This window comes from Mus caroli, chromosome 4 (assembly GCF_900094665.2).
Source record: "Mus caroli chromosome 4, CAROLI_EIJ_v1.1, whole genome shotgun sequence".
NCBI classification, from domain to species: Eukaryota; Metazoa; Chordata; class Mammalia; order Rodentia; family Muridae; genus Mus; species Mus caroli.
The window spans coordinates 112811745-112837429 of record NC_034573.1 but is presented as its reverse complement, the minus strand read 5'-3'; the positions used below and the strand labels follow the sequence as shown (position 1 = coordinate 112837429).

The 25685-nt window shown below is 44.9% G+C and overlaps 1 protein-coding gene across 4 annotated transcripts in view; it reads right to left on the bottom strand.

The window, feature by feature from the left end:
- Nucleotides 1-2304: 2304 nt before the first annotated feature.
- The window catches only part of Trit1 (tRNA isopentenyltransferase 1), a 38455-nt gene continuing 15074 nt past the window's right edge, over nucleotides 2305-25685 (bottom strand). Inside the window, exons 2-11 of one of the 4 annotated variants that reach the window (XM_021159423.2) lie at nucleotides 17385-17525; nucleotides 13275-13373; nucleotides 12453-12598; nucleotides 10280-10422; nucleotides 8438-8549; nucleotides 7980-8092; nucleotides 7690-7767; nucleotides 5068-5177; nucleotides 4644-4761; nucleotides 2305-3127 (exon numbers count right to left, since the gene is read on the bottom strand). In XM_021159423.2, coding sequence (XP_021015082.1) covers nucleotides 2958-3127; nucleotides 4644-4761; nucleotides 5068-5177; nucleotides 7690-7767; nucleotides 7980-8092; nucleotides 8438-8549; nucleotides 10280-10422; nucleotides 12453-12598; nucleotides 13275-13373; nucleotides 17385-17525 — 1230 coding nt within the window. In that variant the 3' untranslated portion in view covers nucleotides 2305-2957. Of the gene's footprint in view, nucleotides 3128-4643; nucleotides 4762-5035; nucleotides 5178-7689; nucleotides 7768-7979; nucleotides 8093-8437; nucleotides 8550-10279; nucleotides 10423-12452; nucleotides 12599-13274; nucleotides 13374-17384; nucleotides 17526-25685 lie in introns of those variants that run through there. The other 3 variants (XR_003836445.1, XM_021159424.2, XM_029476187.1) reach the window with 3 other exon arrangements.

Sequence of the window (25685 nt, the reverse complement as noted above, 5' to 3'; positions counted from 1 at the left end):
AGCTTGCTGTGACTCTGGTCCACCCATGTTCTGGTTTCAGCTTCCATCTGTACAAAGACAGATGACTGTCTCATGTCTGATGGAGACGGAAGGGCTGAAGACTGTTCCTTCTCTGTCTGCCCTCAGCAGAAGGCTATTCAGAAGGCAGCGCCTGTCTAGAGTCCAGCCAGTACCAGGGTTTTTTGTTGGGGGTGTAGGAATTCCACCTCTGATCCTATCGTTTCTAACATGAGCAGTGGGCGCAACCACATTGCTCAAGTTTAGCAGGCACTTGATAAAACCATTAGACACTGATTGTTGGGTAAGGCAGGTAAAAACATTCTCACATTCCAACAGACACAGAAGTGAGTTCAGAGAAGTTACTGCTCCTAGCCGGTACTTCAGATGGAAGGATTAAAGGCTTTTTGAGACAGAATTAGTAAAACTTGTTTTTCTTGATTGCTGACATTTTTAAAGCTTTAAAATATATTTAGCAACCTAAATGAAGCATTTCAGAAAACTAAGCTTCCTCCAAACACAGCCAGCTCTACACAGCACTTAACAGCTCCAGCCTGCTGGCCTCATGACCAGCCCAGCCCTGGCCCCTTGGCAGAACTCCTCCTTGGCTAGAAGATAATGGACCTAAGTGCTTCGCACTGTTTGACTTACTGCTGTCCAATGCACAGGTAACCACTACCTTTGAAGGGTTTCTTTGCTTCTATTTTGTGTATGCAAGTGTCTATCTGTATGTGTGGGGGCAGACCAGAGAAATGACCATAGGTGTCACTCCTCCTCGGGCACACACACACACACACACACACACACACACACACACGTGCATGCATGTAGAACAACTCTCTGCCTTTTAAAAAACAATTACCATTGTGTAGGTGTGTATGGTGTATGTATGGTGAGAGTATGCAGACATGGGAGCCAGAGGGCAACTTCTGGGAGTTAGTTCTCTTTCTCCCTTATTGAGCCAAAGGGTATCTTGTTTGTGCATGCTACATACTCCAGGCTAGTTGGTCAGAGGACTTCTGGATGGTTCTCCGGGCTGCTGCTCCCATCTCTCAGGAGTTATGGATGACAGGTGCTCACAGTGCACCCACTTTTATATTGGTACTTTTATCCGATGAGCCACCTCACCAGCCCTCTACCTTGATCTTTTTAAAGACAGGGTCTCTCAATGAACCTGGATGTTATGGATTGGCTAGGCTGGCAGGCAAAGAGGTCTAGAGTGCTGCCTTTTGCTGTTCTTCCTTTTCAGAAATCAGATCCTTGTCCTTCTAAAGCAAATACTTGACCCAGAGACTCTGACCCACCACACCCCCACCTCTATTGACAGTGCCTCTCACTTGTCTGCTAGCAGCAAATTATACCAGGTTAGACAAAAGTAGGCACAAGATAATCCTGTTTCTGCCTCCCTAGTAAATGAGAGTAGAAGCATATTTTGTGTTAGAGATGGCTCACTGGCTAAGAGCACTTGATGCTCTCTCTTCTAGAGGATCTGGGTTTGATTCCCAGCACCACAGCACTTCACAATCACCTGTAATGCAAGCTCCAGTTATCAGATGACAGGCAGGCTTGTGGTGTGCAGTGATATCCTCGTCGGTAGGAACAGCAGCACGGTGCCACCACGCCAGGGCTCTTCTGTGGGTTCTGGGGATCTAACTTGGGTCTCATGCCTATGTGACGTGCAATTTACAGATCCAATTTGTTTGTGTTGTGTGGGGGTTGTTTTGGTTTCAATATATAGTCAAGGCTGGCCCTGAACACATGATTCTTCTTACATGACCTTCCAAGGACTGGGGGTCTAAAAATTAAGTCCAGCAGAGATACTCTTTTTGTTGTTGTTTTTGAGACAGGGTTTCTCTGTGTCCTGGAACTCAGTCAGTTCTGGAACTCACTCTGTAGACTAGGCTGGCCTTGAACTTAGAGATCCATCTACCTTTGCCTCCCGAGACCTGGGATTGAAGGCCTCCCTCAGGACACCTGTCTACACTGGTTGATATCAGAGATGGTCCTCCACCCCTCACAGAGTTCTCTAATGGAACTCTGGGGATCTTTGAGGAATGTTGATGAATATGGAGTTTGAGAAAAGCTACCACCAGGCATTAGTGGCGCATGCCTTTGATCCCAGAACTTGGGAGGCAGAGGCAGGTGGATTTCTGAGTTTGAGGCCAGCCTGGTCTACAGAGTCAGTTCCAGGACAGCCAGGGCTACACAGAGAAACCCTATCTTGAAAAACCAAAAAAAAAACAAAAAAAAGAGAGAGAGAGAGAAAAAGCTACCAAAATGACAATGCAGCATGCTGTATACAAACTATAGGGCGTTTACAAATCTTTTTATTTACATTTCAAAAGAATCTATAGATTTCTGCCCTAGATGAAGAGCAACAACAGCCACCATGCACAGGAGCAGCTCAGCGGGTTCTGTGTCTTTTAGTCTTCAAGATCCAGGTCACAACCACCTCAGCCTGACCCCCTCTTCTGTAGATTCACAGAGCTGGGACAGTTCGCTTAATCATCTCTCTGCACTACTCCTTTCTGCCGTTCTCGAGTCCAGAGCTCCTGACTGCGCCTTACAATACTTCAGTCATCTACAAAAGCATCTGGAAACGAGCTATTTTTAGCCAGCGCCAGGGACAAGAACTCTCTTTTAAAGGATGCACTGAATCTTGGTATTCACCACTAAAAAAGATCCTCAAGTAGAAAATGTGCAATCTGTGCCTCTTTCTAAAATAAAACCTTTAAGGTTCAAAGAAAAAAAAATCCCACTCTGAACGACATCATTACCAGACACAACAGGCACACAAGGAGCTGAAAGGCTGCTGTTTCCACTGCAGTCCACAGCACAGAATGAAAGAAGATGGTGGGGCCTTCTGCCCAGCGTTCCTCAGTCCAGGCGTGGGAGAGTGACACTCCCCTCCCTCCTGGACTTGATCCCCACATCTCTGCAAAGGCCACTAGGCATGTCTCTCAAACACTGGCCTTCAGCTCTTGATTGTGCTGCCCTGAGGATTCCCCCTCGCTGCGTTCCGGGTCACAGTCTGGGGAATTACTTTGACTTCCTGTGGCACTGCCAGCATCTAAATCCAACCTTCTTCTTTTCTTCAATTGGTGCAAGTGAGATTTGGATTTTAAATGTGCTGAGAAAACAAAGACCAAATAAACAAAAAGTCATCAGGGTTTTCTAGAATTAATTAAACAAAATAAACAAACAAAAGCATTTAAATATAACTATACAGCCTTTTAAACTGTCAATAAATAACAGAGTAGACACACGTTTATTGCTATTTAAGACGGTCTTAAAGTAGCCTGCACTGACCTCAAACTTAGGCTTTTCCTGCCTTCACCTCCCAAGTGCATGGCTCTAGGCCTGTGCTGTACACTGGCTAAGGCTCTGCCAGCAGGTTTGTCACATGAACTCCCTGGCCCTCTCATCTTTACCCAGTGACTAGTTCATATAGGCTCATTTTTACCACCCTGTTCTGCCAAGAAACCTCCTTTGGGAGCGCCTAGCGAGGGGTGACCAGACTAATCTCCAAATGTATTTATTACGATTTGTGTGTATACATGGGTGCGAGACCTGTGGAAGTGGAAGGTGGTTCTCCCTTTACCATGCTGGTTCCAGACATTGAGCTCAAGTCACCAGGCTTGGCGACAAGCTCCTTTACCCACTGAGCTAGGCTAAATTCTTCTACACATATTAAAAGCATCACTAAAACAAGGTTTGAAGTGTGAGTGTGGCAGCGTTGAGAAGCTGAGAGACTTTGTGTGGGAAGAAGAGTCAGCTTTCTTCTCTAACCAGAGTGTAAGGCGGCCCTGGGCTCTGGGCTCCTCTCCACGGCAGCAGGGGATGGGAGCACGGACTCGACAGATGGCACTACAGAAGGCTCACACAGCCAAGCTCACAAAGACTCCCCCCAAAGGACAGTCAACAAATCGAACCACTAAGTTTCCTTTACAAAGCAATCAGACGCCCTCTCTCTCTTCCCCTTTCATCATTATACACCACCAACAATCAGGGCTTCTTCTGCTGCTCGGGCACACAGCCGTCCCAGTCTCTGACAATGGGGTGCATTTTGCCAGAGATGCCAGTTAATAAACCTAATCACTGTATGGGGTGATATGGAGAGAAACATCTACTCTGAGAGTCCCAGCGAAGCACGCTCTGCGCAGGCTTCCTGCCGCTGGGCAGGCTAGTACAGGCTAGCTCTCACTGCACTTCTTCCCATCTCCTGTCACTGTCTGAGCCATCACCAGTTCAACAAGTTATCTAGAGAGGCTGAGAGACCTCTGGGCCTGAAGAACCCATGATGCCTGCTCCCTTCCAGCTGTGCTTCCGCTCCAAACTAGCCTGAAGGAGTTGCCTAAAATAACTTTATTTCTCTGTTCCACAACTAAGTTCTACACAGGAAAGGCCAACAAACTTCTCTCAATAGAATACTCCTATTCTAGCTGCATCTGGAGGGTAACGGTCTTCTGCATGTCAGGCTACAGAGGTAATTCCCTAGTCTGGGAAAAGTTCTCAGGAATCTGTCCTCTTACAAAGCTGATTCCAGCATTCAACTATTAAAGACTAAGTTTTAGAAAGTGTGACACCCCCACCCACCCAAATATACTTCCCATGACCCTCCACACAGCCCCTCATCTGCAATCTACCTGCCCATTCCCGGTCCCCAATGATGATCCGGTCACAGAGGTCACACATGTGGTAACTTCTCTTGTTCTCACTTTCATTGTATGCCATCTTCACTGGCGTGGCTGTAGGTTTGTGACCCTAAGAGAAAAACATGCAGGGGCACTCAATGCAAAGAGATTTGGGGACAAGTCTTTGATGTTAAAGAGAATGGGATTTTCCCAAGATTCCTTTTTCATCCCCCAGAGAGCAGGTGGGCTGTTAACAGATTTTAGCAACAACCTTTCTAAATGTGAAAGCAAAAACAGGCTCCAGAGATGTAACAGCAGTCAGCCCTGCTGCTTTATCCCATTGAAAAGGCATTTGGCTCACCAAAATAGCAGCAAAAGTGCCAGTAAAAGAAAACTGTGCAAACCTGATCATAGGCCAGGCCTCCTTAATAGTCACCTGGATGAAACTTTGAACTATATTGACAGCAGGTTCCAGAACAGACTCCTCCCACTTGGAAACATCAGATACTTCTAAGCCATATACCGGGGGGACACTGGGCCCAGGTCCTAATGATGACAAAGAAAAGTTGTGAAAGCCTGGCCTATAAGTTCCAATCTCTTCTGTTTCTAAGACTCTTAAAACCCTCAAGCAGAACACACGGGGCCAAAGGAGCGACACTCTGACCATGCTATGATTCTACTATAACTATGAGCCACAACCTCAAAGACCCACAGCCTGACTCAGGGGCGGAAACACGGATGACCATGTAAACAGGGACTTAGGTGCAGAGTCTTCCATCCGTAAGGAAATCAAAATGGAGTAACAGCTCTGGTGAGCACTAGGTGGGCTGCTGTGATACAAAGACAGTACTTTATAGGAGGAACTAAGCTAAGAGGTTTGAGTAAGTGCCTACTCTATTAGCCTTGGGGCTGATCTAGTTAAATCTCACCCTGCCCTCCATGCTTTTGGGGAGGAGTGTCAGAGAGTCATGTGGCCCAGCCCTGACTGTCCTCAAACGCACAATGCACCTGAGTTAGGTCTTAGAGCCTAGATCCTCCTGCCTCTCGACCTTCTAAGTGATGGGATTACAGCCACGTAGTACAACACCAGGTTTCCGAACACCTTTTTAAGGACCACATATAAAGGATGATACAGAGCCCAGTCTGTGGTAAACACTTCCGAACAGACGTGAGGCTGGATGGAGAAGGAAAAGACCCCACACAGCTGAGCACATCGACTGTGCTGCAATACTTGAACTGCAGTTCGCCTCTGCATTCCACAGCCACACTAGACTGCCTTCCACAGCTAGGTGAAGTTAGTTACCTAAAGGCAAGAAGCATTGTCCCAGAGACAAAAAATATCAAAGGCATCAAGATGCCAACGGCTGGCAGGTGCTGGCCTTTTGAGTGTGCCAACCACAAATAAGATTCTCCATAGACCGGACTGGCCTACACCTGCCGCCACATGGAAAGGTGAGACCAGGAGAGCGCAGGCAGCACCCACAGCACACCTGGCCTTAGTCAAGCTCTGCACCTGTTTCTAGGCCACTCCACATTTCCCTTTCTCCTCTAAGTCCTTTGTTGGGCTTCTGTGCCCTGTCTAAGCACCTTTCAACAAGTTCTCGGCTCCCAGCTGCTATTTCTGGCTTGGGTCCAAGGCCAAGCTGGGGTGGGGAAGTCCCTCTGGCTCTCTGCCAGGCCATATCCCAGCAGACTAGTCCTGGCCAATCAAATGTGGCTCCTGACTTACAGGGCAGCTGTGCCTTTCACTCTGGCACCAGGATTGAGCCTGCACTGAACGAGGTGCCATTAACCCCTCCAGCCTCAGAGACAGGAGTTACTATTGCCTTACAACAAGAGGAACTTCTAAATCATTATAAAAAGCTTTTGTTTCAGACTTACTGTCAGACATGGGAAGGGAAGTACTTGAGATCTGTGAACATCAAGTTCAGCTGAAACTAAGATGGGACCCATCTATGTATCAAGATAGGAGGCAAAGGGTAAACTGAAGGAAGCGACACCATGCGCTAAGGTGTACATGGTCAAAGGCACCACAGGCAGGGGCAGAGGCTTCAGCTGGCCTAACCTGTAACTGAAAGCAGAACTCTACTGGCAAAAAGTAAACTGGAGATGATTCAGAAGTGTATTTCCAAAGTGTCCACAAGATAAAAGTGGAGTTTCACTACACTTAAATGAATCTCCTTTTAGCTCATAAGCATACCACTGGGGACCTGAGGGCCGATATGAATGCCAGGTAGCCAAGGGCATAGCTTAATGAAACGTGAGCCTAGACTTAAGAGTCAGCCCTGTATTTGGGCTCTCTTGCCTACTAGCCAGGGGTGAAGGTCTTCATGTTCTTATCTGTAAAACAATTACCTTCACCTTGAAGCCCCAATTCAACCATATATAGCACTAAATTTAGTGCCAAAGACACAGCATGAGACTTTGCTTCTCTCTCCCTTAAAGTTCTGTCCAAGTCTGGAAGTGGTTGTACACACCTTTAATCCCAGGACTTGGGAGGCAGAGGCAGGTGGATCACTGTGAGTCCAAGGCCAGCCTGGTCTATACATCAAGTTCCAGGCCAGCCAGAGATGTTATACAGAGAAACACTGTCTTGAAACCCTCCTCCCCTAAAAATGTCCTATCCCATTAAAGTTTCCTTTGAAGCAATTCAAGTACCATGAAAACGATCACAAAAGTAAAGCAAGGAGAAACTTTCATTTTGCTCTTTTTAGTAAAGATCACCAGACCCAGGCCCCACTTTAACTAGGAAAGTTCCCTGCAGCTTTCTGCCTGCTCTTCAGGTACAAAACTGAAGACAGAATCAGATCTGAACACCTAGTCTGCTCACACATTGCTATGCTGCTCTTACAATCTGTTGTAGCCACCACCATCTGTTCAAGGGTGAAGACAAATCTTTAACGGAACCTTAAATTGTTTCTCTTTTTTCCCCCTGAGACATCATTAGAAAACACCCTCAAATAACCATTTATGCAGAAGACCTTGGGGTCCAACTCTTAGGACAGATCAATACTCTGTTAAAAAGGATCCAGAAGATGAAAAGGAAAGTGGGACTTACTGCTCAAAAAGCGGTTTTTAACCCATCGGTTCTGTTTCCGGGCATATCTCTTAGTTACTTGTTTCAGAGCCTCAATACCTGGAAGATACAGCAGACACAATGGCATCTGGGTAAGAACTTCTTTCTGTTAGGAGTCAGCACCCTCCCAGCCCAAGAACAACAAAAGAAATAAGTGCACTATTAGACTCCACAGATAACAATCTCGATGTTTAACTGAGACTCTTCTAGCCTCAGCTCAGACTATCACCCAAGGATGTCCAAGGCTAGGTTACACACGGAGGAATTCACACCTTTCTTTAGAAGCTGGTTACTAGTCTCTGGTGTGCATTTCCCCTCAGTGGTCAGGTACTCGTGAAATTCCTTGAAGCCAATTGACTGGAAGATACCGTGTTGATAGTCCTGGCTGGGAACAGGAGAGTGTCAGCAGTGAGCCACAGCCTCTGGAAGCCAGCGGGGCCTTGGAGGGTGTCACTGATGAGAGAGTGAGGCCCTGAGCAGTTCCTGACTGAGACGCGCCCCCCCCCCCAGCCTCCTCACCCCCCAGGTTAACTCCTTAAACAGTAACTCCTGGGAATGTCTGAAAGAAAAGCCAACTTTCACTCCAAGTATAATGGCCACCTTCAACAGGCCGTGCCACTGCCGGGGCAGAGGACTAGGAAGTAGATCCAGAGCCAGCCAGTCTTGTCTATAGTCTTGCAACCATAGGCAAGCAAAGGAGGGTAAATGAGAACAGCAATCAAATCCTCACCTATTTTCTGAAATGTTCTTAAGATTATAACGTCTGTGAAAACCTCTCAGCTCTTCCAAGAGTCCAGCAGCAAGCATGTCATCCACTCTTTTATCCAAGCGCTCATCTAGAACTTGAGTCAGAACAGCCCATGAATGAATAGCACGTGAAGTGCCTACTACACACTCACATGGCAAATTGACCAGGCTGCCACAAAGAAGGGTTTTCTCTCCGAATGAAAGAATTCCTCTGATATAAAATTCATACTGTATTTACCTGACCTTAGGACTGTGTAAGAGGACAACAAAACAGAGCAGAGCACTCGCCTTCCTGTATCTGAATGGCACGGCGGGAACAGGGGTAGGTCCTTTACCGTGCATTACACACCCCCTGCTTTTACAAATGGCTGAGGGTCTCCTGGTTGACTTTTCTTTTCTCTTTGGTTTTCTGAGACAGTGTCTTACTCTGTAGCCCAGGCTGGCCTGGAACTCACAGAGACTCACTTTCCTCTGCCTCCCGAGTGCTGGGACTAAAGGGTGCGTCACCGCGTCCAGTGGTTGACTCTTCCTAACTTTTGTCATATTTTTTTTACTCTAACTTTGTTGTTTTCATCAGAATTCCCTGGTGCCCTTCTGGTGCAGCTTCAGCTACCCAGGTGAGTGGGATCTCAGCATCCCGTGGTGCAGCAGCCAGACACAGCACTGCCATGAGGCAGCCCAGTAGTTTATACTAAACTGTGTTGGACTGTACAAACATTTCATTACGGAAAAGTTATATCCTTCCATAAACTTCGAACTTCAGGAGGAACTCTCGTCACAAGTAGGACTGTCTGCCCTATCTGTTCACTGCTGCTGCCTCTCGGCCTCTAATGACCATGGCTCTCTCTTACCTTGCTAAGATTTGTTTACCAAGGACTGGTCAGTAAAGCAATGTTTTACTGTTTGAATCTCTGTGAGCACCCTGCTGGGAACTGAACACAACATCTTGTGACTATCAAACAAGTGGCTTACTACTGAGCCACACTCCCAGTCCCACAACTTTGCTTAATATTACTCTATTGAATTCTTAATCAGCACTTTGAGATAAACACTATTATTATCAATTCTATTTTACTGAAGAGTTGGAAAACATAGTGGCAAACTAACTGGCCTTAAGAACTCACAGAGCAGGCGGAAAGCTGGCTCAGCAGTTAAGAGCACTGACTGCTTTTCCAGAGGTCCTGAGTTCAAATACCAGCAACCACATGGTGGCTCACAACCACCTGTAATGGGATCTGATGCCCTCTTCTGGTGTGTCTGAAGACAGCTACAGTGAACTCATATAAATAAAATGAACAAATCTTTAAAAAAAGAAAAGAACTCACAAAATTAGGAGACAGTGAGCAAGCGTGTAAGGTGAAACGACATCTTCAAGACTGGGCCATTCACCACTGGGTGCTCACTGGATGCCTGCTGGGTGAAACCGTCCCCAGCACAGGGCATCAGGATACTTTAGCAACAAATGCTATCAGGTTAGCTAGCCAGTCGCCACACCCATTTCTCAGGCCTACTGAGAGATCCTACCAGCAGCCAACCATGAGGTCCGACAGGAAGCCTCCCTCACTCTGTCCTTTCAACCTTCTCAGCAGCAGTCTCTCTTCAGTCTGCACATTTCATCTGAGAACCAGTGTTCTCCTTCCCTTCTTTCCTGAATCACTAAGGAAGCACTACATGGGGTCTAAGGCAAGGTGTGGTGGCTGACACAGTAAACTTGGGAGCTCACACTAGTGTTCACTGTCAGCCACCAGTGGTTCAAAGCACTTGACACATAAAACCCTAGTATTCTCCGTTTTGTCTCAGACAGACTCTGGACCGAAGCATTTACCTGCCTGGTCAGCATGGAGCCAGAGGATGCATGGGTTAGGGAACCTGAGAGGGCCTCCAAGAGGACCACCGCCTTCCTCTGCGTGCTGACGATGAAGGAATTCACTGTGAGAGATTCCTGTTTCTTCAAACACTTGCAAGCTCCTACGTTGTTTAAAAAAGGGGGTGGGGTGGGGAACCCATTAGGAATATTCATTCTCAACTAGAATAAAGAGAAAGACTGTCTCGCAGAAAGCTTCATTTTTCAACTTCATGCATAAATTCCCAAAGCCCGAAGCTCCGGCTTTACTCTAATCCCAGAGCTATTCAGAAAGGCACCTAAACTCTGGGTGAGAAATAACACTGTTCTTTTAAAAACACATTCTAGAATTAGTTAAACGGGTTCAGAAATAACAGGTTTCTTCTGTACAAACAGAAGGAGACTCACTTTCAAGTGAGCAGTACAAGCTTGTTTGGGACACTTTGTACAAGCCAACAAGTCTGGTCTCGCTGGAGTGCCTTTCCCACAGTGCCAAAGCATGCAGCACATCCAGCTCGTCCACTTTCTCTTTAACTATGGCTCGCAGTAATCAAGAACACTGGCTAATCCACTACACTCTCCTGGAACAGAGGCTATCAAAGAGTGAGCCCACACACTCACACTTAAGCTGCTGTCCATGTCTGTGTGCAGTCTGTTGTATTACAGCGCCAGGTAACTGAGCTCCCAAAGCCAGTCTCACGTGGATGGCTGCAACTTATCAGCTGGAAAGCAATCTTTCCCTTCCTGACCTACTTTTGTTTCCTGAAACCCCTTTTTGTTCAATAACCATGGTCACTCAAAGAACATCTATAAGAAAAAAGCCTAACAGTACCTCACCTACTTATGGAAAGAAGAATACAAACTCCACCCAAAAGAGCTATGATAAAAGGTCTCCATCTTTCTGACAGGACAGATACTACAGTTCTTGCTTGGAACTTAGTGATTCTTCTTAAGGCACAGGTCTCAAGCAGCATAAAAAATAAAAATATGAACCAGGTGGTGGTGGCGCATGCCTTTAACCCCAGCACTCGAGAGGTAGAGGCAGGTGGATCTGAGTACAAGGCCTGGTTTACAGAATAAGTTCCAGGACAGCCAGAGAAACTCAGTTTCAAAAAAACAAAGGGAAAGAAAGATCTGATCAGGAAAGCAGAGAAAACCAAAGACAGACTCTAAAAAAAATAAAAATAAAAATCAAATTACAGCATGCAGAACTGTTAGAATGTTCACTACAATGTTCCTGAGCTTAAAAAAAAAAAAGGAAAGGTTTGGATTGAAATAAAATGTGTCAGATTCCAAACACTGCTGATACAGATAAGAGAAAACTAGGAATTCAGGGCCACCCTCAGCTAAGGCAGTCAGGACTAGGTTAGAACGTAGCCCTCCAAGGAAACCTCTGGGAGGAAAACCTTCCTCCTCTAATGTAAAGTTTCATTGGAAGAGAGCACAGTGGGGTGGGGACACTCTTAAATGGCTCTTCTAAAGTAGAATAATGGAAAAGTATTAAGAAACACTGGTCTTAGCAAATCTTTAGAGAAGAATACTTTCTAAGCCCCGACACTACTGTTACCATAGCAAGTGATGTGTGTAGCTAGCACCCTTCCTTAGACGGTCTCCTGTGCCAGACACGGGAGCCACTCCCAACGCTGCAGAAACAAAGCAACACAGGAAACCCTCTGAGAAAGCCAGTGAGGAGTTATTCACCACTTCTCTTCCCTGCTACAAAGTTTCCGTGTGCAGAGGTGAGCTGACTTGTAAGACAGCGTATAAACACCACCTCCCACTGGGAAAGCTACTGGGCCACAACCCAGCATTGCACAATCAAATTATGAAACTCAAGTCACAATGTAAAAGGATTACATGCCAGAAAAATTTTATATGAAAACTGTTATACAAGCAAAGATCAAATAGAAAATGAAGCAAGATTACATAGGCCCCGGGGGAAAAACAATATAGTACTATCCTTTAAGAGGTAACAGCAAAGCAGAGTGAGACTGTTTACTGAAGAGATGGACTGAGGCGGTGCACGTCCACTGAGCTAGAACAACAAATCAGTTTCCACTATTTCCAGCCCCTCTATCACCCAGGTTAGGCACACACTTTACTGTCTCCAAGCTCTATAAAGGGGCTCTGGGGCAATGGACCCAGGCTTCCTTACCTGGCCACTTTGCGTTTGTCATGCGGGTGTAGCTTGGCGGCCATTTCTGGGTCCACCTGGCTTAGCCGTTTATGGAGTTCATGACCATCTTCCTTTTCAAGCTCTACTTTCCGATCAACCACTTTCCCAGTGCCCATCTCCTGGGGCTAGTACATGAAAGTTTAGAATAGATTTAATCTAACATCCAATAAACATTGAGACTATAAATGGGCCAGACATCTTGCTAAGCCTTAGAAATAAAGAACAAAGATAGAGCTGAAGATTGTACCATACACTGAGAAACAGATCATAAACCAAAATTTTCAATATGCTGGTAAGTAAGGGTGCTTGTCGCTTTGGGAAGTACTTGGCTACTCTGCTTGTTTAACTGGGCTACCACATCTATTTTACATGTTCAGCAATAGAGTGCACACTTCCTAAGGATAACAAAGAGTGGACCAGAACTGCTAGCACACTGCCATTTGCAAAGTCCTGCCCTACACAGTAGCACCTCCACAGGAAAGGTCAGAGCTGGACACCTCTGACATACACACTATGCTGGCAGCCAGGAAATGCTGAGTCAGACAGATGTACTGCTAATTTACAGGGATGCTAATTAATCCACAGAGCTTTTTTTCCCACACACAACCCCTACCCTTAGGCCAGCTTGGAGGAGTATACTTCACATACGGAGGTGGCATTTGTTCAGAATATTAAGTAGGAAAATTACTGCTGCTGACTGTAAGAAACAGTTAAGAGTCAGCCTTCCTCCCACTAAAATTATTTGGCAGAAAAAAAAAGGGAAGCCATTTGTTTAGTGAGTTACAAGTGAACTAGACTTACCTTGGTAGTAATAAGAACTTTCCAGAGCAGAGATTCAATGTAATAATTGGTTCCTCCCACCACAATGGGAATTTTGTCTCGAGCAAAAATATCTTCAATGTAAACATTAAGAAAGCTATTTAATATCAATAAGTGAATACTGACTCATGTGGGAAGAAGAGTATGAACAAGAACTCCCGAAGGCCAGCGTGCGCATGCACACCTCAGGCTGCTACCCACTTATGCTTATGTGCACATGCACATACATGCACATAGACTAACGAGTATCCACACCACATACACAACAACAATGGAAAACAAGGAAGGAAGGGAGGGAGGGAGGGAGGGAGGGAGGGCAGGCTAGCTGGCTGGCTGGCTGGCTGACAGAGGGGCTGGAGAGATGGCTCAATGGTTAAGAGTGCTTGCAATTCTTGCAAAGGACCCAGGTTCAGTTCTTAACACCTACATGGCAGCTTACAACATCTGTAACACCCTAAGCTCTAAGGGGTCCAATGCCCTCGTCTGACCTGTACTAGGCATGCACTGTGCACAGACATACATGTAGGCCAAGCATTTACACACGTAAATATTTTATTTAAAAACAGAAGAAGAAAGCAAAGCAAAGCAGACATAAATGCACGGTGACACCTGGTTCTAGAAATGTCTAGGTCTTGCTACTCCTAAGGATGAGCAAGGTGACACACAGTGTGTGACCTGGCTTTCTGAGGTAAGACACAGGCTAGTTCTCCCACGCCACAGCTGTGAGTCAGAGTCTGTCACTACTGAGCTGTAGTGCTCAGTTCAGCCACTCGAGACCTCACCAGACTTCAATTTTAATGGCAAGTTACTCAAGCTATCCGAGCTTCAGTTTTCTCATCTATAAAACTCCAGAGTGTTTAGGAACATGAACTGTAACTGTGTATAAAGCCTCTACTGTAATGCCTGGAAACCAGGAAGTACCCAATTTACTGCAGCCACATATTTCTGCTTCTTGGGATTGATTCTCTTTAGACTTTCTGCTGAGCAGATAATTACTTGCTTTAACTAGGGCTCTGCTTGTTGACTTTCGATATGCAGTTCATCATTTACTTGCTCCTCCCTCCTGCCAGCCAACCTGCAGTGTAGAGCTGGATGAGGGTCTCCGCCAGAATCCTTCTAATTGGCAGAATAGGAAGGACGATACTACCAACAAAGGATCATTGGGCTGGCACCAGGCATAACAACAGCCTATAATCTCAGCACTCATGATGCTGAGGCAGAAGAATTCTATCAGTTCATGGCTAGCCTGTGCTACATAGCAAATATACAACCAGCCAGAACTACACAGACCTTATCTCAAAAAACAGACAGGGGCTAGCAGGATGGCTCAGTAGGTACAGGTACCAGCCTGCCGACACAAGCAGAGGCTAGCCTTAAACGTCCCATCTTCATGCGCTGGAATTCTGGAGCTCACTGGGACACTTTCAGTTTGACACTGTGACTTCTATGCTCTTAACCTTCAAATCTAGCCTAGAGCTAGTCTGGTGAAGCTGTCCTCTGCTGCCTCTGTGCTTGGAAAACATCCAACCCTCTCCACGTCATATCATTCTTTAGGAGCAATCTGACTGTCTCAGAGTAAAACCTCACCTTTAGCTGTCAACCTGAAAGGGATTTCATATGTATACTATCTCATCTGACACAACAGCCCTGCAAAGTAGGCAGACTTGAAATTATTATCTCCATTTTAATCTACCCATTAGATAGGCAAAGCCACTATTTCATTGTCTGGATTTGAATGCCATGATTAGTAAGGAGGGCAAACCTTTTCCATGCTTATCATCTGTGCTTGCTCCTATGTGAATACCAGCCCTATAAGTACTTTCATATTCACAGGAGAGGGCTTCATTTATTAAGAACATTAGTCACTTGTTCTCTGTGTTATAAACGCTTTCCCCAAGCTTATATATGTCCTGTTTGCTCAAAGCTGGGTTGAACTGCTGTGTAGCCAATGGCCTTACAATCCACTCCTAGGGGCTGGGATTGCAGGCGTGCACCACCACACCAAGCATAGTTTTGCTTTTCAACTTTTGTAGTTATAACTGTGGGAAAACCCCACATGTATCTTGCAATTCTCAACATTTATATTGTTTATAAAATTCTTTCATGCTGATTGATGCATCTACAATCTATTCATCTTTACTGTTACAAAGAACCTCTATGAGTAAAACAAATTTTGTACATTCTTTGAGAGTACAAATTTGGGTGTTTAGTGCTATTAAGGGCAAAATTTTATTGTATACCTAGATCAAACTGCCTGAACTAGAGTGTCCTAGGGCACATGCCTAGGTGTTCTGGTTTGACAAGCCTTTTACTTTACCTTGAGACAAGTTTTCTCATAGGCTTGCCTAGAACTTGTTTTGCTGCCATGACCTTGAACTTCTGATCTCTTGCTTCTGCCTCCCAAGTACTGGGATTGCAGGAGCCGCCACCATGCCTAGTTTATACAGTGCTGGCGGTCACACTCCTGGCTTTGTGCACGCTGGGCAAGCACTCCACCTGGATCTGCAGTCCTTACATGCACCCTTACCGATGCAAAACTAATCTATCTTTCTTTTCTTTTTTGGTTCAGAAACAGGGCTTCTTTGTGTAGCCCTGGCTATCCTGGAACTTGTTATGTAGACCAGGCTGACCTTAAATTCAGAGTAATTTGTCTGACTCTGCCTTCTCAAATGCTAATAAAAAAGAGCACCCAGGGCTTCCATTCATTCTTTACTATTCTGAAATACGTAAGTTAAATATATACATCCATTTCAACCTACACTGAGTTCCCTATTGTGCGTGTATAAACACACACACACACACACTTTTGGGAATTAACTTTCTCCTTTTTTACTCTGGGATCTGGTGATCAAACTTGGGCCTTCAGGTTTACATGGCGAGCACTTTTATCCACGGAGCCTTCTCACCGGCCCGGGTTACAAATTCACCTATGTTATAACTGTTATTGCCACTGCACCCTCTAATTAATGATTCAGGGTTTTTCTTCTGTTACTAGGGATCGAACCCAGGACCTCATTCACTTATACTGATCAAGTGCTCTGACACTGGACTACATCCTCCTGTAGTTATGGTTTTGAGATAGTCTCACCATTTATCTCAGACTGGCAATGCAAGCATAATCCTCCTGCCCCGGTTTCCACTAGAGCTAAAAATAATAGGTGCAAACCCTCTTACCAAGTTCCTTTGTTCTCAAAAATGTCTTAATTTTATCAAAACTATTTTCCTCAATCCTTCCCTACTCAATAATTCCTTTGACGTTTTCAGTGGCTTCATTGTCATTATAAATGTATAAATTCATATCCCCACTCTACAGAGCAGAGGACTGAAGCTCCGTGCTGTGGTGGAAACAACATGATCCGAAGAGGCAATTTCACACTTAGAACATAGATTTTCTTCTAAATCAGTATTCCTGCCATGAAATGTTTTTCCCAAATGTCCCCAGTGTGTAGGATGGTAAAGTGACCTGATGGGTAAAGGAGCTTACCTAGCATGCCTGATGACCTGATTTTAGACCTCAGGGGAAACATAAAAAGCCAGATGTGGAGGGCTAGAGAGATGGCTCAGCAGTTAAGAACATTGGTTTCTTTTCTAGAGGACCCAGGTTTAATTCCCAGCACCCACATGTCAGCTCACAACTGTCCCTAACTCCAGTTCCAGGGAATCTGACATTCTTATGAAACATTCATGCAGGCAAAACACCAATACACATAAAAAAACCAAATTAAAGTAAATAAATAAATGGTTGGATGTAGTGCACATTTATAATCCCAGCATCCATACTGACAGGAGACAGAAACTAGAGACTCACTTGGCACCTCATCACGGGTCAGAATGCCTGCCATACACAGGATGGCTGACCTCCACATACAGAGATGACACACATATGTACACACATACAATAAAAATATATAAGCTTTAAAAAGAAAGAACCACACAGACCTCTTGTTATAGTGTAGACTCTAACTCAGTAGTTCTGGAGTGGAGCCCAAGAGCCAGCATTTCTAATGAGCTCTGAGGGAAGTTCCCTCCTTCTTAGAACAAACCACCACTAGAAACCCTCCAGGTCTGGGTGCTAAGTCTCCTTAAGGATATCAGGGCCGTTGCTTTGTTCCTAAAGTCCACCACGGTGTAGCTGGTCACAAGTGGATCCACAAAGCTGATCATGTGGTGCTGGCACATCTTCTGCTCTTGGGCAGAGACCTTATTGGTGATGATGTCTAGCCCTTCATAGACCTGAGAAAGAACACGAATGAGAGAGTCATCAGCCTCCACAGCATCACACGTGACGAGCAGAAGTGACAGTCGATTTCCCCCTCTGACTCCAAGCCATAGGTGTAGCTTTGGTCTGGAAGCACAGCCAGAGGCACAAAAGCTAACTCAGAAAAGGCACTGGCTTGCTTGCCACACCATAGCTGTTGGCCTGACTGAAAAGATTAAGGAGGTATATAAATCCCTGCCAGGAAGAAGGAACTTCACAAGAGTCAAAGATTTCTCTAGGCATTTAAAAACAGCTTATGCTGCTCATCACAGCCTCCAGAAAGGAAAACTTTTTTTTTTTTTTTTGCATTGTTCATAACTGTGCTCCAAAAGGTTCAGTAGTTCTTGGACTACTTAAGGGGCTCTAAAAGGTTTTGGGATTCCTGTCAGATTGCTTCCATTTTATGAAGAAGTGTTAAACCCATAAAGATACAGAAAACACGCAGATCCTCACTATTGCCCTGCTCTACCAGCGACATCAGGATCTGCCCAGGGACTGCTCAGGTCAGCACTTAAAGTCTAGTACTTACAGGCAATGTGCTGCCTGCAAGCTCTTGATCTGCCAATTCTACAACTCTGCAAGAGTTCTTTGTCTGAACGGAAGGTCTCACTCAGATGGGGACCAAACTTGAAAATACTAGTTTGGGAACAGGGATAAATGTCTGGGATGAAACGTTCTCTCTGTAATCACTGACTCTGTGAGGAACACTGAACCAACAAATAGCAAGTTCCACAGAGCCCCAAGGATGTTAAAGGTGTTTTCTATCTCACATTTGCCTTTACTTACGCTAGTGTCAAGTAAGTAGAGGACAATGCTATGGTTACAAAGAAGAACCCTGGCACCACGGTCCCTCAGGCAACTACTGGCTCTGCCACTTCCTGGTTTTTATTCTTGGGAGTACAAGGGTACCAACTCCTCTGAACCCAATCCCCCATAAGTGCAGCAGAGGTACTATAACTAAATGATTTAATCCATATACAATGCCCTTTGTTTTTACCTGGCATTTGCTAAGCATTGTGGCTCTGTATTACACTACTTTTCCATCAGACACTCAAAGTAAACTTTCATTCGGGGATCTGCCTTTATAAATATCTTCTAGGGCAGTGGTTCTTTCTAATGCTATGTAAGTGTAATTCTGACAGACGGTAGCCACAGAAGTAGGCTCAAGTTATTACACACAGAACTGCTTACCATGTGGTTATAGTACATACAAATGCCAAGAGTATCAGGAAAAATAAAATATTGATAGTTTAAGTTGTATTCATAGTGTTAAAGACTATAGTTCATATAAAAATTTAAAAAATCAATTACTAATGAGTTACATACATTAGTAAGGCTATCTTTTGCCTCCTATAGCATTAGACTAATTGGAACAGGACATAAAAATATGGGTGAGCTGAACATGGTAAACTCATTTGTAATCCCAGCACTGGAGAGGCTGAGGCTGAGGACCACAAGTCCAAGGCCAGCCTGCACGGTATGGAGAGCTCCCATCTCAAAGAAACAAAAACAAAAAACGCACGAAATAAGAACACATGTTACTTGAAATCTGAGTCAGGCGGCTTAATGTATATTTCACAGAATATACTTCTATACTGTACTAGGTTTGTTACAGTGTCACTGGGTCATATAATCACATCTTGCAGTGTTCTGTGCCAAGTCCCTCGTGGTTGACCTAAACATTATTGTGTAACTATGAGAATGATAATGAAGACCTGCAACACTGCCAGTTTCCAAACTAAAGCTAGAAGACAGACCTCTGTGTGTGTGTGTATGTGTTGGGTAACAGTTTGAGATAGGAGGGTAGAAGTGGAGAACAGGAAACTCAGTGAGTAATGACACTTGCCACCAAGCCTGGTAACAACCTGAATTGGATCCTTGGGACCCATCCCCCAACCCCCCACCCCCACCCCCGCCAATCTTGAATGTAATATTTGCCTAACATGCACAAATCCTGGTTTGATCACAACAGCACACAGGCAGAGAGAGGTGTGGTAGCTCATGCTTGTTGTAATCTTAACATTCTAGAGGTGGAGGCAGGAGGATGAGAAATGCAAGATCATCTGGCTATATAGAGAGTTCTTAGCCAGCTTAGGCATTAAACTTTATCTCATAATAAATTAAAATCTGAGCAAAAGTCTTACTATGTAGCCCTGGCTGGCCTGGAAGTTGCTATGTAGACCATGCTGACCTTAAACTTAGACATCACCTGCCTTCCAAATGCTGAAATCTCTGATCTATGCCACCATGCTCATCTTAGTATTTGTTTCTTTAAGGTCTCAGGTAAGGCTGGGAATGTGACTTGCCTAGCAAGTGAGACTTGTCCTAGTTTGGATTGTTAGCACCACCAGAAACAAATAAAAGAACACAGAAAACAAATGCTAACAAGGATGTAAAGAATGTGGAACTTGTGGGGCACTAGTGTTTAGAAATTTAAAACAGTGTTTACACTACAGAGCAGGGTGTAGCGCTCCCAGCAGACATCACTTACATCACCATAGCTCTGAGCTGATCTTACCGACCCTCCCTCTGCTGCTACTGCAGCTACTGTGGGTTGGAAACAGAGCCTACTCAGGTCCACTACCATCCAGTGTGTGTGCAGGGGAGGACAAAGGAAGTGTCTCGGAGAGACACATCCCCAGCAGTCTATCCCTTGAGCACACCATGGAATCTTCCACACAACCCTTCACCCAGTATGTCTAACCAGTTATTCATCTCTCCAGACTCTCCTCCTCACCTCCCAACCAAGCCCTTCTGCACAGTACCTGTCACTCAGACTCTGGACAGTCACTCAGTGGAAGTGACACTGGGAAGGGAGGCCTTCTAAGCAATAAGGAAGGCTGAGGTCAAACAGCCTGTACTGGCTAGTTTTGTGTCAACTTGACACAGCTGGAGTTATCACAAAGAAAGGAGCTTCAGTTGAGCAAATGCCTCCATGAGACCCAACTGTAAGGCATTTCCTCAATTAGTGATCAAGAGGGAGAGGCTCCTTGTGGGTGGGACCATCTCTGGGCTGGTAGTCTTGGTTCTATAAGAGAGCAGGCTGAGCAAGCCAGAAGAAGCAAGCCAGTAAAGAACATCCCTCCATGGCCTCTGCATCAGCTCCTGCTTTCTGACCTGCTTGAGTTCCAGTCCTGACTTCCTTCAGTGATGAACAGCAGTATGGAAGTGTAAGCCGAATAAACCCTTTCCTCCCCAACTTGCTTCTTGGTCATGATGTTTGTGCAGGAATAGAAACCCTGACACAGCCTTTTCTCCACTCAGCACTGGCAGCTCCACACCCAGGTCCACCTGCAGACTGAAGACTGCAGTAAGAGAAACCTGGAGACCATCCTCTCCTTACTGCAAGGACTTGTCTACGAGGCCCCAAAGGCTTTCACATCCAAAGGCATTGCCCAGTCTCTCAGCTCTTTCCACAGTCCAGACCTGGCCACAAAGAACACTTCTGTGACTGTCCCTCAGCCTGTACAGCAGCAGCCCCAAATTCCTAGGCAATGACAGTGATGGCAACTAGGAGCTTGTCAGCACCAAACACAAGACCAGACAGCTGCTGGACAGTTTGTCTCAGACACCTGCCTTGTCCTTCTTGGTACTGTCTATGTGCCAAGTGGAAGAAAATACTGATAACAAAAGTTGGAGTCTTTCACATCAAATCTCCATGGGAAAGTTCTCGTAACAAGTAGTGAGAAATATCTGCGGCCAGGCATTTAGTGCACATCTGTAATCCTAACACTTAAGAAGTAAAAGAATAAAGATCACAAGTTTAGGTCAGCCTTGACCACATAGAAAGACCCTGACTCAAAACACAAAAATGAGCCAGACGTGGTGGCATATGCCTTTAAACCTGTAGTAGTAAGAAGACCTCTGTGAATTCAAGACCAGCCTGGTCTATGCACAAGTTCCAGGCCAGCCAAAATTACATCATGAGACCCTGTCTCAAAAATTAAATGAAATAAGGAGGAAGAGGGCAAGGAAAGAAACAGCAAGCAACAGTAAAAGGTCCCAGCTCTGACCTGACCCTGAGAGCCAGGATGAAGCAGCAGCTCTCCTATGCCTAAGCTTTAGAACCCCCATAGAGAAGCTGACACACAACAGGCTCTTAGCCCACTGCCTCCACGACCAGGATGCTTGGTGGTCCATGTTCTAGCCTACTTTCCTTGGTATCCCTGTATCAAAGTGAAGAACATGCAGCACACACTGCGATTCACCAAGAGGTCAGAGTTTTCTGACTTTACTTATGACCTCATCCTGTGTAAGCTGACAGAAAACCTACAGGCAACACTAGACCGTGCAGGAGCTAACCAGGACAGGTGCAGGGGCAGCTGTGGTCTGACATCCAGTGGCCTGCCAATGGCTGATCTCTGAGGTATAACAGTCCTTCTTCTCCCTGCTCTGGGGACTAGAAACACAAGTTGCCTGTATGCATGGGGTCTGAGACCTACAGAGGGCGAGGTAAGGACAAACTCACTTGCCCAAGCCTCAGCTCTTTCAGTTACAACTCTGCTGGCTGCTGTCTCTCTAGACTCATGTCCAGACATCTACAGCCTCATCTGTCCCATACTTAAAAAGCTCCTTCAGGGTCTAAAAAAACTACTTGTTCCTATGAGCCCTTCTCTTTGGGCCTGTTATACTTGCAGAACCATGTTTTTGTAGCTTTGATCATCGGCCTCTACAAATAAAACCAGGAAAAATAAAACAAAAATGGTGGAGCCAGGGGACGGAGAGACGGCTCAGCAGTTAAGAGCTCTTGCTGCTCTTGCAGAGGATGTGGGTTTAGTTCTCAGGAGCCACAGGGAGCTCACAACCAACCGTGGTTCTAGTTCTGGGGACCCAATGCAGTCTTTTGACGACATCCTTGGGCACTAGGCACACACATGGTATACATACATATATTCAGACAAAACAGACATGTTAAAAAAACCTTAGAAAAAGTTATAATGGTAGAGCTATATAAATAATGTGGAAGTTCTTCAAACACGGCAAATCTCCTTTTGGAAAATACCTAAAATAATAAAAACAGGGTATTAAACATATGAGTGTAACACGTAAATGAGTATACATCTCTATGATGGGATAGTACACAGTCTTAACAAGTGAAAAGAAACTGTGATTCATGTTAAAACAAAGATGAACCTTGAAGACCTGACTGATGAGTGAAACCCACCAGCCCTAGAAGGGCACAAATCTCTGAGGCCCCAAGAACATGACTGACTGCACTTACACAAACAAGGCACCTACAGCAGGTACGGCCATGGAGACAGACAGCAGGCTTGCTGATTACTGGGCAGAGCTTCAGTTTTGAAAGGCAGGAATGTACTAGAAATGGAAGGTGATGGTGGTCACAGGAAGATGTGACTTTAAGTAATGCTGCTCGGCTGGTAGAAGTAACCACTGAGGACTAGCAGGTAAAGGAAGGCACTTGCCACCAGGCCTGACACCTGAGTTTGCCCCTAGAATCCACATTGTGAAAGGAGAAAACTGAACATGCAAGTTGCCCTCCCTCTGTATTCATGCCCTGGCATGTGTAATCATACATACATTCATCCACAAAATAAATGTAAAAAAATTTTTAAATGGCCCTTGAGCTAGATGTGGTGGCATGAACCTTTACTCCCGTAGTCCAGAGGTTGAGGCAAAGAAAGAGGTAGGTACATCTCTGTGAGTTCAACGCTAGTCAGAAATACACAGTGAGACTCATCTCAGAATAAAATAAAATAGAATAAAATAAAATAAAGGCCCTAAAATAATATGATAAATTTAGTTATATATTGCCATTTTGTATGTGTGTGTGTGTGTTTCTGGAGATTAAACCTAGGGTCTACACATATGAAAAAATGTACTCTCCCACTGAGCCATGTATATTTTATCTGAATTTAATTACTTTTTATGTTTATTGTTTGAGACACAGTCTCATGTAGCTCAGGCTAGACTCACTTTGTAGCTGAGGCTAACCTTGAACTTCTAATCCTCCTGCCTCTACCTCCCAAGTGCTGGGTTTACAAGTGTTTGCTGCACAGCAGCTTTAAAAAGAAAAGCACTGAAGACAGCTGTAGGCAGTGTAAAACCAGAAAGTATCAGCCATGAGATAAAGTGTTCAGAATTACTCACAGCACTGATAGTACTCCATCTCTTAAACTTAGTGTCGTTACATGGGCATTATTTTTTCCCCTTTGACAATTTACTGAGCTATACGGACACAAATGATACATTTTCTGGGTATTATTTTTTTGTCCCTTAAAACCAGCTGCAGAGCTAAAAAGTAAAAACAGGAGACTGGAGAGATGGCTCAGTGGTCAAGAGCATACAATACGTTTCCAAAAGCCCTGAGTTTAAGTCACAGCACTCATGGGTGGCTCACCAGTGCCTGTAATTCTAGCTCCAGGGGAACCTGACACCCTCTTCTGGCCTCTGTGGGCACTGCACTCATGTAATACACATACTTGCAGGAAGTCATACACGTAAAAATAAATAAATGACCATCTAAACCGCAACAACAAGCTACTGCTGATTTGCATTGTAGGTAAATATTCAAACACACCTCTAGGGAGCTGAAGGCATAGCTCAGTGGGAAGCAAGCACTTGTCCAGCGTATCCTGGGTTCAATCAGAGAAAAACAGAAATAAAAATAAAATAATAACAAAACCCAAAAACAAATCATTCTGTAAAATGCTATTTTTGGCCCAGGTTTAGGTGACATTGATATCTCAGATACTTCAGTCATGCTTAGAATTTTATTATTTATTTGCATCTAGGACCTTTTTTTCACCAAGTCAAATTAGACTTGTGGCTGAATGCCTTGCATACATCCTCGCACACAGCTTCAGATAGTTTCAGTGTGGTTCTACTTAATAAGAACACATAATTAAAAATAAATCTTTGAGTGATTCGTGTGCAGATGAAGATGCTCAGGCCAGGCCCAGTATCCTATCTGACGTCTTAAGTGGTATCTGAGCAACTGCATGACGTGGAAGTGCGTGTCTGCGTCTGGAAAGGCAGTTCTGCATACAGTAAAAAGGAGCAGACTGTCAGCTTTAAGTTTTGGCTTCCTTAGCCAGCGGAGCCTTCACTTGGCAGGTTACGGAGCTAATTTTTATTTCTGCCTTAAGTTTCCTCATCTGTAAAGTGAGGATAATGAATGCATCTACATTCTTCATTGGGTATTCTGATAATGAGTTAATATATGTAAAGTGTTTAGAACAGTGCCAGCAGACAGTAAGTACTACATTAATTGCATGACATTATATTTAATATGTTTAATTACTAGTGATTAAACATGATTTCCCTTGGCTCTTGGAGGTGAGCCCCCAGGCAAGTGTTTGAAAGAAAAGAACCACAATGTACCAGAGCAAAGAGTGTAACTGGCCTCAAAGTGTTGGGGATCAGAGGGCAACTTCAGAAGTTGGTTTTCTCCTTCCACCACATGGTTTTCTAGGGGATCAAACTCAGGTCTTCAGGCTTGGTGGCAATTCGAGGGCCTCAGGATGAGGCTATTCTAAAAAGACTCCTGCGCTCTTCATACTGGCCAAGAGACTACTGACATCTGATCCCTAAGGAGCTGGAATTTCCCCAGGAATCTCATGCTGGAAAAGGAAATTGTTGAACGCTAGTGCCACCAGATGAGGAACTAAGGAAGACATTTCACAGAGTTCTGACAACTTGTCAGACCACCCAGCAGGAGAGACTGGAGCTGAGACAGTGGGGCGACTCCACACCATGAGCAGGATATTGACCTCTTACACACTGTGTACACCTAAACGTCACGTCAAGACCGCAAAGATGAACAGGGTTGGGGTGAGGTGTTACTGAACCCCTTTCTTTATCTGTTCTTCTTACCATTGTGGCAACAGTGAATACATCTGTTTTCCATGTGTTTCTCTATGCTTGTCGGCTTAACTGGCTTATTAAAGATGGGTGGTGGCATACACCTTTAGACAGAGCAATGGAGCTAGAGGCAGGCAGATCTCTGAGTTCAAGGCCAGCCTGATCTATATAGAGTGTTCCAGGCTATACAGTAAGATCCTATCTCAAAAAAATAAATAGCCGGGCGTGGTGGCGCACGCCTTTAATCCCAGCACTCGGGAGGCAGAGGCAGGCGGATTTCTGAGTTCGAGGCCAGCCTGGTCTACAAAGTGAGT